Source organism: Podarcis tiliguerta (genome assembly GCF_965153285.1).
Source record: "Podarcis tiliguerta genome assembly, chromosome: 8".
NCBI classification, from domain to species: Eukaryota; Metazoa; Chordata; class Lepidosauria; order Squamata; family Lacertidae; genus Podarcis; species Podarcis tiliguerta.
The window spans coordinates 80,228,446-80,247,899 of NC_139541.1; the positions used below are offsets into that span (position 1 = coordinate 80,228,446).

The 19,454-nt window shown below is 52.3% G+C and overlaps 1 protein-coding gene across 10 annotated transcripts in view; it reads left to right on the forward strand.

Annotated features, from left to right (window-relative positions):
• DMPK (DM1 protein kinase) overlaps positions 1-19,454 on the forward strand; it is a 65,919-nt gene that overhangs the window by 31,342 nt on the left and 15,123 nt on the right. For 5 of the 10 annotated variants that reach the window (XM_083455026.1, XM_083455024.1, XM_083455021.1 and 2 more), the window contains exons 3-8: positions 403-486; positions 2,378-2,473; positions 13,245-13,393; positions 17,592-17,685; positions 18,607-18,807; positions 18,913-19,176. In XM_083455026.1, coding sequence (XP_083311152.1) covers positions 403-486; positions 2,378-2,473; positions 13,245-13,393; positions 17,592-17,685; positions 18,607-18,807; positions 18,913-19,176 — 888 coding nt within the window. The remainder of the gene's footprint in view (positions 1-402; positions 487-2,377; positions 2,474-13,244; positions 13,394-17,591; positions 17,686-18,606; positions 18,808-18,912; positions 19,177-19,454) is intronic. The other 5 variants (XM_083455025.1, XM_083455023.1, XM_083455028.1 and 2 more) reach the window with 1 other exon arrangement.

Here is a 19,454-nt window from a genome sequence, read left to right on the forward strand (position 1 = left end):
GTGGTTTCCCCAGATGGGCTGCGTATAAATAAAATAATAATACAGTGGTACCTCGGGTTACATACGCTTCAGGTTACATATGCTTCAGGTTACAGACTCCGCTAACCCAGAAATAGTGCTTCAGGTTAAGAACTTTGCTTCAGGATAAGAACAGAAATTGTTCTCCGGCAGCGGGAGGCCCAATTAGCTAAAGTAGTGCTTCAGGTTAAGAACAGTTTCAGGTTAAGAACGGACCTCCGGAACGAATTAAGTACTTAACCCAAGGTACCACTGTAATAATAATAATAATAATAATAATAATAATAATAATAATTGTGATGCATGGTGCAACTGTGGCCCAGGTATGTCAGTCCAGCCCCTTCTTCAACACACAGACTCCCACCCCCTATTTTACCTGCACAGGTAGCGGTCGTGAAGCTGAAGAGGACATCCCAGGTGTACGCCATGAAGATAATGAATAAATGGGACATGTTGAAGCGGGTCGAGGTGAGTATGGCAAGCTGCGCCCTCAAGGCCCTGTGGGTGGTTTGGCCTTTATAGGTCAACATCAGCTCTTTGGATGGTACCCAAAAACAGTGGGATTCTCAGGTGACTTGTCATGGACTGGTTGGACAGAAAGGAATGGTGAGAGGCACCAGTTGGGGAACCCCCAAGGGAACAAGGCTCAGAGCCAGGAGAGTAGTGGTGGGACGACAATGAGCGGTCGGAGAGAGAAGAGGGAGCAGACTGGGAGAAGGTGGTGTTGGGAGTTGAAGAGAGGACAGGGCTTAGTGAGCAGGGAGAGTCTGGGGCAGAGAGCAGTTCAGAATCAGAGGCAGAAGCAGAGGCCAAGAGATGAATCTGGCTGGGTAAGAGTCATGGGTGTCTCCCTCTCCTGCTGCAACAAGCTCCCTGCCTTTACTCACAGAACCAGAAGAGAGATGAAAAGGGTGGAGGGGAGGTTGACTGCATGCAGACACAGTCTCTGATTGCTTGGGGAAAACCCTGGAGAGGAGGTGATTTACTCTGGTGGCCAGAATTGTGAAAGCCTTTTAGGGAAAGTGTATTTCCAAGGTTTGATGGCTCATAATACCCGATTGGCTCTCTAAACACTCATTCTCATTGGCTACATTCAAATGAAGGAAAGCTACTGCGTATCAACCTAATCAAGTTGTGCTTCCTTTTTCTGGTTATTTGGCATAACTTTTAATAGAATAGAGGGACGCAGGTGGCGCTGTGGGTTAAACCACAGAGCCTAGGACTTGACGATCAGAAGGTCGGCAGTTCGAATCCCCGCGACGGGGTGAGCTCCCGTTGCTCGGTCCCTGCTCCTGCCAACCTAGCAGTTCGAAAGCACCCCAGTGCAAGTAGATAAATAGGTACCACTCCGGCGGGAAGCTAAACAGCGTTTCCGTGTGCTGCTCTGGTTTGCCAGAAGCGGCTTAGTCATGCTGGCCACATGACCTGGAAGGTGTACGCCGGCTCCCTTGGCCAGTAAAGCGAGATGAGCGCCGCACCCCAGAGTCGTCCACAACTGGATCTAACGGTCAGGGGTCCCTTTACCTTTAATAGAATACAGATAATTCAACAAACTTTGTTGCATTACATTCCTCATTAAATTATCCTTCCATTGATATATAATGTTATGGCATTACTCCAATAAAAAAATGGTGTTATGAGCCATCAAACCGCAGAAAGACACTTTTCCCAAAAGGTTTCCACTGTGGGGAGGCAGGACTTTCAGTCTCGGCAACTGATCCATAGGGCAAGACCTACCGTGAATGAGCCGCTATGCCCTTTAGGCCTGAGCCTCCGACCAAGTCAGTGCAGATATTGTTCTTGCCAATAAGGAGTTAACTCCGACTTGCACAGTGTGATTTACTGCTGGTTCCCTCCTGGCCTGGCCCACAGAAGTGCAGCACTTTCAAAGCAGGGATTTTTTCATTTCACATTGGGGTGTTGTTTTAGAAACCACAGGGCCCAGGGCTTGCCGATCAGAAGGTCGGCGGTTCGAATCCCTGCAACGGGGTGAGCTCTCATTGCTCAGTCCCAGCTCCTGCCAACCTAGCAGTTCAAAAGCACATCAAAGTGCAAGTAGATAAATAGGTACCACTCCGGCAGGAAGGTAAACGGTGTTTCCGTGCGCTGCTCTGGTTCGCCAGAAGCGGCTTAGTCCTGCTGGCCACATGACCCGGAAGCTGTACGCCGGCTCCCTCAGCCAGTAAAGCGAGATGAGCGCCACAACCCCAGAGTCGGCCACGACTGGACCTAATGGTCAGGGGTCCCTTTACCTTTACCTATGCTTAGCTACCCAAATAAGATCTGAAATTAGATGGTATAACAAATAATTGTGAACTGAATTGAGAAAATAAATCGATTTCAATGCTGCACCCATCAGGTTTCCTGTTTCCGAGAGGAGCGGGATGTATTGGTCAACGGAGACAAGCGCTGGATTACGCAGCTGCACTTTGCTTTCCAAGACGAGAATTACCTGGTGAGTCATCATCATCGTTTATCTGTAGGCCGGCTTTCCATGGATAAAGCCACACTCAGGGCTGCTTACAACACGAAAAGACTTACAAAAATACATCATAAGCAGTACGTAAAAATGTTTTGAAACATGCACGAACAAAACTAAGCGCCGTATTTTCTGCTCTATAAGACGCACCCGACCACAAGGCGCACCTAGTTTTAGAGGAGGAGAACAAGAAAAAAAAAAAATATCTCCCTCTCTGCTCAGCGCCTCTCTAGCAAAGCGGGAGGAGAAATGGAAGGGGCTCTGTTTCTCCTCCCGCTTCACTGAAAGGGTGCTGCGCAGAGAGAGAAAGCTGCGCAGCGCCTCTCCAGCGAAGTGAAGCCAGGAGAGCAAGAGGGATCGGTGCGCACCGACCCCTCTCGCTCTCCGGGCTTCAGCGAAAGCAACGCGAAGCCTCCTGGACCTAATGGTCAGGGGTCTCTTTACCTTTACATTGATTATTGCCTTCATTTTATGGATCAATGGTCTCGTTAGACAGTAAAATCCGTGTTAAATTGCTGTTTTAGGGGGTGTTTTTCATCGTCTGGAACGGATCAATCCATTTTCCATTACTTTCAATGGGAAAGTCCGCTTCAGGTTAAGAACGCTTCAGGTTAAGAACGGAATTCCAGAACCAATTAAGTACATAACCTGAGGAACCACTGTATTGGCGAAACAAATAACCCAAAGCAATACCCCACCCCAATAACCTGTAGGCATCCTGAGCCCCAAACTGGCAAACGATTCTTCCATTGCAGTTGGTCTAGATGATCCCTTTTGTCCCCTCCAAGTCTACGTTTCTGTGACACAACCAAAACAGTCCCTTGTGCAGCCTCAGCTTTTGTAGCTGGAGTCAGTCCGCTGGTCTGTCAGTCAGCCACTGAGGGCTCCACCCTCCCCAGTCAGGTGGGAAGAGGCTAGCAAATCAGGGAGCAGGTTTTGCACGTCTCACAGCCAATATGGGGCTGCTGAGTATGACATAAGAACCGAAGAAGACGCAGTGGAGATCCATTTGGCCCAGTGCTCTGTCTCTGACAATGGGCAGCCGGAAGATCACTGGCAGGACATGGGAGCCTGGGCTCAGCCCCGGAGTCCAGTTTTTCAACGAGGAAGTCAGGACAGAAGCAACAAAAGGAAGGGGAGATCTGGACATGGGTGCCTTTCCTTCCTCGCTGGATTATGTCCAGCCCACACAGGTCTGGGATTAAGAGCCTCCACTTCAAAAGGCAAGCTGTCCTCCGGTTTCGAAACAAAGCGCTGATGTTTGCCATCCCTTCTAGTTTGCTCCAGATCCGGCGGTATTCTGCCCCCAAATGACCACCACTGACAAATTTGTTCTGTCCGGTGTTTAGCCTTTTAGGGTGTTGGTGGGCATGCGAGTTAGCAGGGAGTCTGTGCTTTGTGGTTTGAGGATGACCTGGAGTCTGGAGCAAGTCGAGACGTTTTGTTTTTTAATCATAGAATCATAGAATCATAGAGTTGGAAGAGACCACAAGGGCCATCGAGTCCAACCCCCTGCCAAGCAGGAAACACCATCAGAGCACTCCTGACATATGGTTGTCAAGCCTCTGCTTAAAGACCTCCAAAGAAGGAGACTCCACCACACTCCTTGGCAGCAAATCCCACTGTTGAACAGCTCTTACTGTCAGGAGGTTCTTCCTAATGTTTAGGTGGAATCTTCTTTCTTGTAGTTTGGATCCATTGCTCCGTGTCCGCTTCTCTGGAGCAGCAGAAAACAACCTTTCTCCCTCCTCTATGTGACATCCTTTTATATATTTGAACATGGCTATCATATCACCCCTTAACCTCCTCTTCTCCAGGCTAAACATGCCCAGCTCCCTTAGCCGTTCCTCATAAGGCATCGTTTCCAGGCCTTTGACCATTTTGGTTGTCCTCCTCTGGACACGTTCCAGTTTGTCAGTGTCCTTCTTGAACTGTGGTGCCCAGAACTGGACACAGTACTCCAGGTGAGGTCTGACCAGAGCAGAATACAGTGGCACAATTACTTCCCTTGATCTAGATGCTATACTCCTATTGATGCAGCCCAGAATTGCACTGGAGGGGAAAGGGAGGAGTGTCGATGGAGAGCCCCTGTGGGGGCTAAATCGCTTTCGCCGTGCGCTGTGAGGCAAAGAAGCTTTTCGCATACCGAAGGCTCCTCAAATGCATCATCTTATTCTCACGATGGCCAACCTGATGCCCCATATAGGAAACCCACAAGTAATAATAATAATAATAATAATAATAATAATAATTTATTATTTATACCCCGCCCATCTGGCTGCGCTTCCCCAGCCACTCTGGGCGGCTTCCAACAAAATATTAAAATACAGTAATGCATCAAACATTAAAAGCTTCCCTAAACAGGGCTGCCTTCAGATGTTTTCTAAAAGTCTGGTAGTTGTTAATTTCCTTGACATCTGAAGGGAGGGCGTTCCACAAGGCGGGTGCCACAACCGAGAAGGCCCTCTGCCTGGTTCCCTGTAACTTGGCTTCTCGCAGGGAGGGAACCGCCAGAAGGAAGACCTGAGCACAACAGCCCTCTCCTCGGAAAATTGTATTCAGAGGCATATTTTGCCCCCCTCGGTGGAGGCAGTACATAGTTTCAGTTTAGTAAAACTGTAGCCCTGAACTTTCAGGACACAAAGGCTAAATAGAGAGCGGCGTTGTCAGAGCTGGCTCCTGGTCCCAGCTCACAAAGGACCAACGCTAGCCGGTAGTAAAGTATCAAAGTCTTTATTGAAGAATAGTTTCCATTTCCAAGCCTCAGCGTCCCAGCTCTACGTCTGGAATCTAGACCGGCGAAGCTCCGTCTGAGTCTCCGCCCCCTGTACACCAGTTTAAGACTCTAATCTTACTCCACCTCTTCCTTCTCTCTCTCTTCCTCTGGGTCCTACTACCCCCCGGGGTCTCCTCCCTCCTGGACTCTTCCGACGCAGACGTTGACCCCTCTGACTCCTCCCCCTCTCTTCGGCGGGCTTTAGGACCTGGCTCCCTACCCGGGCTGCCCACCGTGCCGCCCTCCTGTACATTTGAACTTGGCGCGCGCGCGCGTTTAACTTTCCTGATGACCGTTTCCTCGCTCCCTGACGAGGGTGTGGTCACTCCTGCCTCACGTTCTCCCGCTGCCCGCGCGCCACCTGATCCCGATGCCTGGGACTCCTCCCCCCTACTGCACTCTGGGGGGGACGCTGGTCCGGATTTCCAGCTGCTACTCTCTGAGTCCCCTCTGGCCCCTTCTTCCCGAGGTGTCCCCCTGGGCACTCCCCTTGCCCTGACTATGGGGGCCCCTTTCTGTGAATCCTCCGAGTCACTGGAGAGACTCAGAGACCTCGGATTGCTGTCATAGCTGACATTTCCTTCGGACTCCTCCCCCTCGCTCTCCATTTCCCCCCTCTCCTGTGACTCTGCTCCTGAACCCCTGACATCCATCCCCCCCTCGAAGCCCCCCCTTCCCCCCTCCCCCTCCTCCGGCGGGGGTGCTGGGTGCTCCGTCGTTGTGGGGGTGAATGGCGGATACAGTTCGTCCCCCGTGGCGTGCATCCAGCCGGATAAGTCCGGCTCGTCCTCCTTGTCTTCGCCGACCTCGATCTCCTCTGCTTCCATCTCCGTGCCGCCATGCTCGAACCCAACGTCCTCCCCCAGCACGTCCATGTCCATCTCGCCCTCGGTCCCCTCTGGGTCCGTTGCCTGCCAAGGACCCCCCAGCCACCTCCTGCTCCACCGCTCCTCTCCTCGATCGTCCCACCAAAACGAGCGGTCTGAGGCAAACCCCGAGGGCGAGCCCTCCGGGGAACGTGTTTCTATTGCCGGTTCCTCGTCCGAGGTGAACCCCTGGAATGTGCTGGTTGAAAGCGTGGGTGTGAAAAGCCAGTCGTCGAAATACTCGGCTGGCATGGGCCTGTGTGGGAACAAGGCATGAAACTCCTCCTTGAGAAGAGGCTCGTTCAGGGCATAGTCCGGCACCCAACGGTTGGCGTTGGCCGGGGTACCTTCACTGGCGAGAAAATATTCTACTCCCTCTTCCCCCCATCTCGAGTCTAAAATCTCTGTGACCTGGTTGATGGGCTCCCTTCTTGGCGACTCCCTCCTTGGGGGGGTCTCCCTATACGGGTCTGGTGCCGTGCCCTGCGCCTGAAATCGGTGAGGTGCTTTGTAGGGCGTGAGCACCGACCTATGGAATACTGGGTGCATTCTGGATCCCTCCGGAAGTGTCAACCGGAAGGCCACCGGATTGATCTGTGCCTCAACTTGGTAAGGTCCTAGCTGCTTATGTCCGAGTTTCTTCTTCGCTAATGATCTGGTCGGCACTGCGTGGGCCGCTAACCACACCCAGTCTCCCACCTGTATGTCCTCCCCGACCCTTCTGTGCTTGTCAGCCTGCAGTTTGTATGCGTGCTTTGCAAGCTCTAACTGCCTCCTAAGCTGTTCGTGAACCTCCTGCAATTCTGCCGCTAAGACTTCCGCTGCCTGTGGCTCCCCCTCCCCCAGTCTCTCTAATCCCGGGAAGGTTCTGGGATGCCTCCCGTTGTTGGCGAAGAACGGTGTCACCCCCGTGGACACGTGCTTCGTGTTGTTGTAGGCGAACTCAGCGAGCGGCAGGTAGTCCACCCATGTTGTCGGCTGCTGATTTGCATAGCATCTCAGGTACTGCTGCATGATGGCGTTGACGCGCTCCGCTTGTCCGTTGGTCTGCGGGTGTCTCGCCGACGCTAGGTTGATCTTGACGTTCAGGAAACCCATCAGCTTCTGCCAGAAGTTCGAAATGAACTGGCGCCCCCTGTCGGACAAGATAGACCGTGGCAGACCGTGCACCCTGAAGACGTGGTCTATGAACAGTTTGGCGGTCTGTTCCGCCGTGGCCACCTTCGCGCATGGAATGAAGTGGGCCATTTTAGTGAACATGTCCACCACCACTAGCACTGCCGTTTTACCCCTTGAGCTGGGTAAATCCGTGACAAAGTCCAGGGCCACCCTCTCCCACGGTTCGCTCGGTGTCTGCAGCGGTTCGAGCAGTCCCGCCGGAGGTTTGTGCACTGACTTGGCCCTTTGGCAGGTGTCGCACCTCGAGACGTACTCCGCGACTTCCCCCCTCATCTTGGGCCACCAAAAATCTCTGGCAACTAGTTCTGCCGTCTTCTCCTTGCCAAAGTGCCCGGCGGTGGGTGCATCGTGCAACTGCTGCAGTACTTTCGCACGGAGGTCGTCTCCCGGTACATAGAGTGCTCCTCTGCGGATGAGCAATCCGTCCCGTATTTGGAACTCGTCGTCCTTCACCGTGCCCTTGTGCACCTCCTCCATCTTGGCTTGTGCGAAGGGGTCCTCCTGCAGTGCTCGACGGACCGCCTCCAGGTCCACGGTTGCTGAAGCGCACGCCCACGCTTTCGGAGCGAAAATGTGCTTGGCCGCTGCTGGTGCCGCCTCTTCGAGGTATTGCGGCTTTCTGGACAGTGCATCTGCCATGATGTTGTTGTCGCCTGGGATGTACTCTATCCTGAAGTCGAAATCCGCAAAGAACTCCGCCCATCTGATGTGCCGCTGGTTCAGGAACCTTGCCGTGCGCCAGTACTCCAGGTTCTTATGATCCGTGCGAACCTGCACTGTGTGTTTGGCTCCAATGAGGAAGTGCCGCCACGCCTTGAATGCTGCATGAATGGCCAGCAACTCCCTGTCCCAGATGGTGTAGTTCTGCTCTGACTTGCTGAGCTTCCTAGAGTAGAAGGCACACGGTCTCCAGTCCCCCTGCAGGTCCTGCTGCAACAGTACTGCGCCCACTGCTCTGTCTGAGGCGTCCGTTTCAACTCTCATCGGTCTGCCGGGATTCACATGTAGTAGCTGCTCTTCGGACGAGAAGAGACGCTTAAGGTTCTGGAAGGACTGCTCCGCTTGCTCCGTCCAGATGAATTTCTTCTTCTTGGAGCTGAGCGTGTCGGTAATGGCCGCTGTCTGCATCGCGAACCCCTTGATGAACTTGCGGTAAAAGTTGGCGAAACCCACAAACCGCTGGACCTCCTTCCGATTGCGCGGGCTCTTCCAGTCCAACACTGCGCGAACCTTGGCGCTGTCCATGGCGAGCCCCTTGTCCGACAACTTGTAGCCCAGGAAATCCACCTCCTTCCTGTCGAACTGGCACTTCTCCAGCTTGGCGTACAGCCGATGCTCCTGCAGTCTCTGCAGAACCTCCTTGACGTCTCTCTCGTGGGTCTCCTCTGATTCTGAGAATATCAGGATGTCGTCCAAGAAGCAGACGCATTTCTTGTAGAGGAGACCCGCCAGGACGTGATGCATGAAGGCTTGAAAACAGTGAGAGCCATTTTGTAATCCAAAAGGCATAACTCTGTATTCATAAGTGCCCAGGGGCGTGAACATGGCAGTCTTCCACTCGTCTCCCTCCCGTATGCGAATCAGGTTGTACGCCCCTCGCAGATCCAACTTAGTGAAAACGCGTCCCTTCCTCACCGTTGCGAGCAGGTCATCTATTTTGGGCATGGGAAAGGCCGTGGGCTTGGTCTTGGAATTTAAGAGCCTGAAATCAACTACAAGCCTCTTTTGGGGCGTGTCCTTTTTCTTCACAAAGAATACCGGACTGCCCCCCACTGCCTTCGACTCCCGGATGAAACCGCGCTTCAAGTTGAGGTCTATGAACTCCCTGAGTTCCTGCAGCTCGTCTTCAGACATGGAATACAGTTTCCCGGTTGGCAGCGTCGCCCCTGGCAGGAGGTCAATCTTGCAGTCATAGGGCCTGTGGGGAGGCAGCTTGTCTGCTTCCTTCTCACAGAAAACCTCCAAAAACGCTGCGTACTTGCGTGGCACTGCTTGCAGCGTGCCTAATTGTAGCTGCGGGTCTTCCCCTCCCTCTTCCGGGCTAGGAAGGATGCAATGTTCCGCGCAATAGGAGGAGCCGAAGGTCAGTTGGCGCTGGTACCACGCCAGTGCTGGGCTATGCCTGTGCAGCCAACTCATGCCCAAGACTACCGGCGTGTCTGACAGGTGGGTGACATTGAAGCTGATGACTTCTTGGTGATTTCCAATCCGCATCACCATTGGCTGCGTTTGTTGCACCACCTGCCCCCCTAACAAGTCTCTGCCATCCACCGTGACAACTTTCAGGGGCAGCGTGGCTGGTAGTAGCGGTATATTGTGCTGCTGAATGAAATCCAGTCCTATAAAGTCGGCGTTGCTGCCGGAGTCAATGGTGATCGGCACTTCCAGAGTGCGTCCATTGGGCAGCTGGAGAGACGCTGTAAGCTGCACCACTGGTTTGGGTGGGAGGGGGTCTGTGGGCTGCAAAATTGCTGGGGATTGCTTCATTGACTTGTCTGGCTGGACCCCAGTGCCTCTTCCTCCAGCCAGACTCCGTCGTTTAACTGTTGCGGTGTTCTCTGTTGAGTTGTTTCTGTGACTGTTGCCGAGGCTGCAGTGTGCTTGTGGAGCCTCTGGGGACACTCTTTCGCCATGTGCTGAGCACTGTCGCAGATGTAGCACTTCCTGTTCCCTCTAGGAGGCTTCGTTTTGACTGCTCCCGGGGTTAGGGCTCTGGTAGCTGACTGAGCCCTGGCACCTCCGATCTCCATCGGTTCTTCTCCCCCTCCCTGCGAGGGTGTGGAGTGCGCACGCGCTGCTTCTTTGGGAGAGAAGGGAGGTGCTCTGGCTGGTGCCCTTCCCCAACGTCCTTCTTCTCTGTTCCAAGGACGTTCCTCCAGATGCACCCCGATTTCCAGCGCCCTCTGGACTACTTGCTGGGTGCTCCTTGGTCTCTCCCCCCTTCCAATCTCCGCTTTTACATCTGCATTCAAGCCCTCCCAAAAGAGGTCTCTCACTGGCGCAGAATCTTTTTCCCATCCCAGTGCATGAACTAGTCCGAAAAAGCGTGCATGGTACTGCCTCACACTGGCTCTGCCTTGTTTAAGTCCGTGTATGTCTCTCCTGGCAATATCGATGTCTATCTTTGATAAAAAACACGAATCCATTGCTTTAATGAAAGCCTTCGCATCTTGGAGCGCCGGATCATTATCTCTCCATAAATTCCTCAGCCACGTTTTGGCCTTCCCATGCAAATGGGACAAGATAAACCCCACTTTCTCTCTCTCATCTCTAAAGTCTTTTCCTAGCAGATCCAGCGCAAACAGCAGGTCTGCTCTGAAGTTGGGGTACTGCTGTAAACTCCCGTCGAAATGAGATACAAGGCTGCCTCCCCTTCTCCCCAAGCCAATGCCCTCTGCTTTGGGTCCCGGTTGCCCCTGTTTAGAAAGCACGTCCAACCTGACTTGGAGATCCCGGCAGGCGTTAACCATTTCCTCCTCCCTTTTCCTGGATGCAAGTACCTCCGTGCTGAGTTGTGTCACAGCTTCTTGCAGGGCTGCTAGTTGCTCTTCCGTAGTCATCTTGCCTGAGTTTTGTGAGCTCTGGAAGCACCCCTCCTCTGCCCTCGCTGCGTCGACTCACGTGGCGAGGTTCTTGGTGCCAAAACTTTTGGAGACGGAGCTTACTGTCAGAGCTGGCTCCTGGTCCCAGCTCACAAAGGACCAACGCTAGCCGGTAGTAAAGTATCAAAGTCTTTATTGAAGAATAGTTTCCATTTCCAAGCCTCAGCGTCCCAGCTCTACGTCTGGAATCTAGACCGGCGAAGCTCCGTCTGAGTCTCCGCCCCCTGTACACCAGTTTAAGACTCTAATCTTACTCCACCTCTTCCTTCTCTCTCTCTTCCTCTGGGTCCTACTACCCCCCGGGGTCTCCTCCCTCCTGGACTCTTCCGACGCAGACGTTGACCCCTCTGACTCCTCCCCCTCTCTTCGGCGGGCTTTAGGACCTGGCTCCCTACCCGGGCTGCCCACCGTGCCGCCCTCCTGTACATTTGAACTTGGCGCGCGCGTTTAACTTTCCTGATGACCGTTTCCTCGCTCCCTGACGAGGGTGTGGTCACTCCTGCCTCACGTTCTCCCGCTGCCCGCGCGCCACCTGATCCCGATGCCTGGGACTCCTCCCCCCTACTGCACTCTGGGGGGGACGCTGGTCCGGATTTCCAGCTGCTACTCTCTGAGTCCCCTCTGGCCCCTTCTTCCCGAGGTGTCCCCCTGGGCACTCCCCTTGCCCTGACTATGGGGGCCCCTTTCTGTGAATCCTCCGAGTCACTGGAGAGACTCAGAGACCTCGGATTGCTGTCATAGCTGACATTTCCTTCGGACTCCTCCCCCTCGCTCTCCATTTCCCCCCTCTCCTGTGACTCTGCTCCTGAACCCCTGACATCCATCCCCCCCTCGAAGCCCCCCCTTCCCCCCTCCCCCTCCTCCGGCGGGGGTGCTGGGTGCTCCGTCGTTGTGGGGGTGAATGGCGGATACAGTTCGTCCCCCGTGGCGTGCATCCAGCCGGATAAGTCCGGCTCGTCCTCCTTGTCTTCGCCGACCAGATCATTAGCGAAGAAGAAACTCGGACATAAGCAGCTAGGACCTTACCAAGTTGAGGCACAGATCAATCCGGTGGCCTTCCGGTTGACACTTCCGGAGGGATCCAGAATGCACCCAGTATTCCATAGGTCGGTGCTCACGCCCTACAAAGCACCTCACCGATTTCAGGCGCAGGGCACGGCACCAGACCCGTATAGGGAGACCCCCCCAAGGAGGGAGTCGCCAAGAAGGGAGCCCATCAACCAGGTCACAGAGATTTTAGACTCGAGATGGGGGGAAGAGGGAGTAGAATATTTTCTCGCCAGTGAAGGTACCCCGGCCAACGCCAACCGTTGGGTGCCGGACTATGCCCTGAACGAGCCTCTTCTCAAGGAGGAGTTTCATGCCTTGTTCCCACACAGGCCCATGCCAGCCGAGTATTTCGACGACTGGCTTTTCACACCCACGCTTTCAACCAGCACATTCCAGGGGTTCACCTCGGACGAGGAACCGGCAATAGAAACACGGCGGCCTTCGCTAAGTCGATATACCTCAGCTTCTCCATCTGCAATATGGGGATAATAATAATAATAATAATAATAATAATAATAATAATAATAATACTATCTTGCCTTGTAGGGTTGTTTTAAGACAGCTGGGAAAAATAGTAGTAAATAAAATAAAATGAAAATAATAACTAGGGTTGGACAGAACTTATTTACTGACTCCAGGTGTGGGCCTCAGTTTGACACAGAGTGTAAGCACCAGCCCTCTCGCCAGAGTTTTTTCGGGCTTCATAGAATCATAGAGCTGGAAGGGACCCTGAGGCTCATCTAGTCCACCCCCTGCAATGCAAGAATATGCAGCTTCCCCATACAGGGATCGAACCTGCAACCTTGGCGTTATCAGCACCACGCTCTAACCAACTGAGCTATCCTGAGATTTGAAACCCTGGACTCAACTACATTAGTAAAAAATAAAACGTTATAAATGCGTTATTACACCGTGACACCAGATGGCGCTGTAGAGCTAAGATAGGAACTCTATGAAATTTTCCATTGTGGGCTTTAAAACGTGTGTTTTTTCCTCAGAGCATTTTTTTTTATAACTTTGTAGATGCAGCCTCTGTCTCTGGTTGTGGCAGCTTGTGGGCGGACTTTGAGTTTTCAGGGCCCCAAACAGCAGTTGGCGTTGCGATAAACGATACCCCAGTCTTTGCCATCCTGGTGCCCTCTGGCTGTTTTGGACTACAATTCCCATCAGCCAGAGCTTGTCAGGTTGGAAAACACTGGTCTATGAGAACACGGCTGCCTAAAAAGGAGGAACTGGTCTGTTTCTGAACCTTTCTCAACTCTATCCATCTGTAGTATCTGGTGATGGACTACTATGTTGGGGGAGACCTCTTGACGCTGCTGAGCAAATTTGGGGACCGCATCCCGATGGAGATGGCTCGCTTCTACCTGGCCGAGATGGTGATGGCCATAGACTCAATACACCGGATAGGTTACGTACACAGGTAGGTGGAGCAGGCAGGTGGGGGTCTCATGGGGGGAAGGGCCAAGAAAGAGCACTCTAGGCTAGGCCCGATGAAACTCCAGCCCAGGGTCTGAATGTGGCCCCCTAGCCCTCTTTATGTGGCCCTCAGGACTCTCCCTAGGCCTCACCGTAACCAGCTCAGCTTTGCACCCAGAAAGCTTTTGACTGGCTAGAGTGGTGTTTGCCAAAGTGGACGATACCATCCCCTGGGGGGTGCTAGAACGGCCCAGGGGGCAGTCGTAGTCTCAGGTGCAATTGGGGGAGGGGGCATTGAATAAAAATAAGGAGGCAGTGAAAACATAAAGGAAGAAAAGGAGAGAGGAAAAAATTGAAAAACCATTTAATCTATTATGTAATGACACTTCTTTTCCTTTGGCAATCATTCGTAGCTGATTAATAATAATAATAATAATAATAATAATAATAATAATAATTTATTATTTATACCCTGTCCATCTGGCTGGGCTTCCCCAGCCACTCTGGACGGCTTCCAAAAAAATATGGAAGATTGTCTTCCATAAACACGGTTTTAACAATGAGTCCGTAAGTGACTGTGGAGGCCAATTCTGGATCCACACGTCCTTCCACAGTGGGGACATAGGTTTCCAAGCGGGAGTTGATCATGGTGTGGATTTACCAAGCATGCCTTCCTCTTAGCACGTTTCTCCCTTGTGTTCTGAGTTCGAGTTTCTTCAAGGCCCATGACACCTTTGGTAAAGGCTGTTCTCCTATGGAGCACTCGCAGGCCAGTGTTTCCCAGTTGTCTGTCTTTATACTGCATTGTTTTAGCTTTAGAGAGTCTTTAAACCTCTTTTGTTGACCACCGGCATTACGCTTTCCATTTTTAAGTTCGGAATGACACTTACCAGCTGGTGGGGTGCCATTGTAGGATGGCAGCAACCCCCCCGCCCCCCAGATCTGGCCATTGTATTGGAGGTGAGGGGTTTTCCTGGGCTCGGGAGAACCCTTTTCAGCTTCAGCCAGGCCTGGGAAGTGGATCACAGCTTGCCTGCCTCTTTAGCCAATGCCAGGCGGCTGTGGTGACGACCTGGCCCCTGGGGCAGACTGGACTATGCGTGGGATTGAGCTACTTGTTAAATTATCTTTCAAGACGTCGTAGGTAGAAATATAGATACGTAAAAGAAGGCAGATTTGTCACGGCTCAAAGAAGGTAGATTTCCAAGAGGGTGGGGTTGAGTAATTTTGGGGGGAACCTCTGGGCTAGAATATGCCCTCAATCTCTGCTCATGCATCTTGCTTGCTTAGATAGAGGATAGAGCAGGGGTCCCCAAACTAAGGCCCGCGGGCCGGATAAGGCCCAAGGGACTCGTTTATCCGGCCTGCGATGACCTCCGCTGCCCACTCTTACCGGTGCTATGCGGCTGCCCACTTCTGGGTCGGAGGAGCACCAGAAATAGCTTGTGCGCATGTGTTATTTCCGGTGCTCCTCCGACCCGGAAGTGCACCAGAAATAGTGTTTGCGCACACGTATGGGCATGCGCTCCCATGCCCTTTAGCCCGACGCGCGATCGGCGCTAGAGACACCGATCTGAGACGCGGTAAGTTTGCTGACCCCTGGGATAGAGGGTTCGAGTCTGCATCCTATTGCCTGCTCCCTGCTCTCCATTCACTCACCTCCCTCCCCCGCCCAATCAGTCACCCTTGTTACGGTAAAATCTGGGTGCGAGGCTGCTCTGTCACCCAGCTCGTCGGACTAATTCCACGGGTCCCTGCGGAGGAAAATGAGCTCAGCCGGAGACAGGAGCAAACTGCAGAAGATCCCAGTTTATTGCGCAACAGGTTCAAGGCGAGATTGAAGCGCGAGAAAGGGGTGGCATGAACTTTTGAAACTTCCCTCCATGTCCCAGAATACAGTGCAAAATACATCCCAGTTACATCATGAATACATTAAGAAGAGGTTGGGTTACACAGATTACATCATGAATACATTAAGAAGAGGTTGGGTTACACAGGATTAACATATGGAGGAGGGAGGGGGGAATATGCAGAGCTGGAGATATGCGCAGAGAAGCACATCCTGAGTACCGGTGATGAGAAGACAATGGTCCATGTATGCACGGTCTGCCACCTGGCATTGCTCAGAGGAAAGGCTTGGCAGAGTGATTTGACAGGATTAGGGTCTTGACACCTTGCTTGAGGGATTATGGAGGACAGGGGAGGTGTCATGGAGTCCTAGAGAAATTGAGCAAATTGGCATGTTGATTTTCTATGAATTTTATAGATTTTAGTCCCTTTTGACATTGACAATTGGAAATAAATGGATATATTGTAGCAAAGAAGAAGGTGAAGGAGACATGCCCCCCCCTTCCGTATCACCCTAAATCCCAGCTCTGCGTTCCAGAATGGGCAGAACTCGAACCTGGCACTGGGGCTTTCTCCTTGGAGTTCCACGCCGATTTGCCGCCAGCTCCTCAACCCCCCCAATCCCTTCTCCTTTGCCCATCGCAGTGTTCGAAGAAGCAGAATATTGAAGGCAGAGTGTGTGGGGTGTGTGTGTTGGGGGGACAGATCAACCCCCTCCCACTTTCTTGCTTTTGCCTCTGGAATTTCTGGGCTATAATCCCCTTGCAAAGCAAACTCTTTCAGTTTGCAGGTCTCTGCCAGGCTCCCCCCCCCCTTCCTGACTCTGCAGCCTGCTCCAGAGGGGGCAGAGGAACGTCTATGGGGTCAGGAGGGGTTGTGGGGTGGGGAGGACCAGGCAAGAATTCCAGAGTCTTTTGTGACTCGCCCGCCTCCCCGCCCCCAGCTGCTGGGTCCATGAGGCCGGCCGGCGCCCCCCCTCGCACACAGAGCTCCTCCACGAGCCAAAACAGCCATAAATTTGTCCTAGATTCATAATCGCCTAATTCATCTCAGGCTGTGCAAGACAAGCTGGGCTTCCCTCCAAACCACATGAGCGGCTGAGGCTTGGGAATGCAGAGGGGCCTGCCGGTGGGGTGGGGGGCAGAGCGAGGGAGGGGCGCTGGGGGGGGTATTGAGGGCGGAGCCACTTTCAAAGGAGGAATCCCCCAAGCAACGGAAACCCCGACAGAGGCTTGTAGGGTTAGATCTTGGGACCCCAACGGAGAATGCCCCACACTGTGGACAGGGTCTTTCCAGTGGTGACCTCCGGAACTCCCTCCCCAGTAAGTTCCCGTGCCTCCACTTTGTCTGTTTTGGGGAGAAATCTTGAGATGTTTTTCTTCTTTGGATATCCCAATCTTTGTTTTATTCATTGCGACAGGGAATTGACTGCCGCTGCTCATGTTTTGGGGGAGAGGAGGGGGTCAGGAAAGATCCCCAAAGAACCACCTCATGTTTATCTTTCCTCTCACCTAAATAGCCCCAAATGCTGCTGATTAAACAAAGCAGTAGGTCTTAATTTGGGCCCCAGCTCTGGACAGAAATGCCTTGTGGAACATCGGATGGCAATGCCTCTGAGCATGTGCAGAGCTTCCTTCTTTTGCTGTTCAGTAACCATGAGCAGTGCCGTATAGTTAAAGCCATAGCTGGCAACTTTTCCCTTTTCTTGCGAGGAATCCTATTCGGAATAAGGGAATTTCCCTTTAAAAAAGGGAAACGTCGACAGCTATGGTTAAAGCTATGGTTTTCCCAGTAGTGATGTATGGAAGTGAGAGCTGGACCATAAAGAAGGCTGATCGCCAAAGAATGGATGCTTTTGAATTCTGGTGCTGGAGGAGACTCTTGAGAGTCCCATGGACTGCAAGAAGATCAAACACATCAATTCTTAAGGAAATCAGCCCTGAGTGCTCACTGGAAGGACAGATCGTGAAGCTGAGGCTCCAATACTTTGGCCACCTCATGACAAGAGAAGACTCACTGGAAAAGACCCTGATGTTCGGAAAGATGGAGGGCACAAGGAGAAGGGGACGACAGAGGACGAGATGGTGGGACAGTGTAGTTCTCGAAGCTACCAGCATGAATCTGACCCAACTGCGGGTGGCAGTGGAAGACAGGAGTGCCTGGCGTGCTCTGGTCCAGGGGGTCATGAAGAGTCGGACACGACTAAACGACTAAACAACAACAACAACTATGAGCCTTGCCAGAGGGGCTGGCCTTTGAGGAGGGACTGAGCCCCTCTCTACTTCCCCAGGACTCCTCATTTCAGTTTCCCTGTCTCCAGCCTTTCTCACTTATCTCTTTCCACTCCCCAACAGAGACATCAAACCAGACAACATCCTCCTGGACCGATGCGGACATATCCGGCTGGGGGACTTTGGCTCCTGCCTCAAGCTCCGCAAAGACGGGACGGTGAGACTTGAATTGGGGGTGGGCGTGATTAGGGACAGGGAACCAGGCACAGGACCTTCTTGGTAGTGGCACCCGCCCTGTGGAACACCCACCCATCAGATGTCAAACAGAAGAATAGCTACACAACTTTTTGAAGACATCTGAAGGCAGCCCTGTATAAGGAAGTTGTTAACGTTTGATGTGTATTGTGTTTTTATTATGTTGAAAGCTGCCCAGTGTGGCTGGGGCAACCCGATTACATGGGCAGTGTGGTGTATTATTATTATTATTATTATTATTATTATTATTATTATTAACAATACAAAAACTGAAACATGGACACCCTCCGAAATTTGCACTTCTTTGAATTTTCAGGACAGTTCTCCACCTAATAATAATAATTAATAATAATAATAATAATAATAATAATAATAATAATAATAATAATTTTTATACCCCGTCCATCTTACTGGGTTTCCCCAGCCACTCTGGGCAGCTCCCAACAGAATATTATAAACATGATAAAACATCAAACATGAAAAACTTCCCTAAACAGGGCTGCTTTCAGATGTCTTCTAAAAGCCAGAGAGTTGTTTATTTCCTTGACTTCTGATGGGAGGGCATTCCACAGGGCGGGCGCCACCACCGAGAAGGCCCTCAGCCTGGTTCCCTGTAACCTCACTTCTCACACTGAAGGAACCGCCAGAAGGCCCTCGGCGCTGGACCTCAGTGTCTGGGCAGAACGATGGAGGTGGAGACGCTCCTTCAGGTATACTGGGCCTTTGAGGTCATTTAGGGCTTTCAAGGTCAGCACCAACACTTTGAATTGTGCTCAGAAACATGTGCCAAAATGTACATAGCTACGGCAAAGTGTAGGAAACCCCTACTCCAGCAAAAAAACACCAAAAACCAGCAAACAGATACATGTTCTGTGTGTGGCAGGTCTGCTCAACGATAGCCGTGGGCACCCCAGATTACCTGTCCCCTGAGATCCTGCAAGCGGTGGAAGATGGTGCCCACTCCTACGGCACAGAATGCGACTGGTGGTCCCTTGGGGTCTTCGCCTACGAGATGTTCTTCGGCCACACTCCTTTCTTTGCCGACTCCGTGGTGGAGACGTACGGAAAGATAATCCATTTCAAAGTAAGCGAGGGGCAGAGGTCTGGGTGTCTGTGTGGGTTTGCCTCTCCAGGGCCCAGATCTCTCCCTGGGCACCCTTGCCAATTGTCAAAACTCCCCTTTCCGAAGGAGCACTTCCGGTTCCCTCCGTCGGTTCCTGACGTCCCTCCCGAAGCTCTGGCCTTGATCGAAGGGCTCATCTGCCCCCGGGAGATGCGGCTGGGGCGCAACGGAGTCCGGGACTTCCAGGAGCACCCCTTCTTTGTGGGCATGGACTGGGACTCGCTGCGGGACTGTGTGCCGTCATTCGTGCCCGAATTTGCCAACGCCACGGACACCTGCAACTTTGACGTGGTGGATGACTGTCTCACTGACATGGTGAGCGGGGGAGGGGTACGTGACTTTTTATTTGTCCCCCTCTACTCCCGATTCCTCCCCCCCCCCAAGTGCCAGTTCATCTGAGAAACACCGTTTAGGTAATAATAATAATAATAAAAAAAATTTTTATTTATATCCCGCCCTCCCCAGCCGAAGCCGGGCTCAGGGCGTCTAACAACAATAAAATAGTACAACATTCTAAAATCATTTCATTATAAAAATTAATTAAAATCAAATTGATGGCAACCATTAGGGCTAAAGTTCTGAGAAGATTGCCAAAGGAGGGGGTCAGG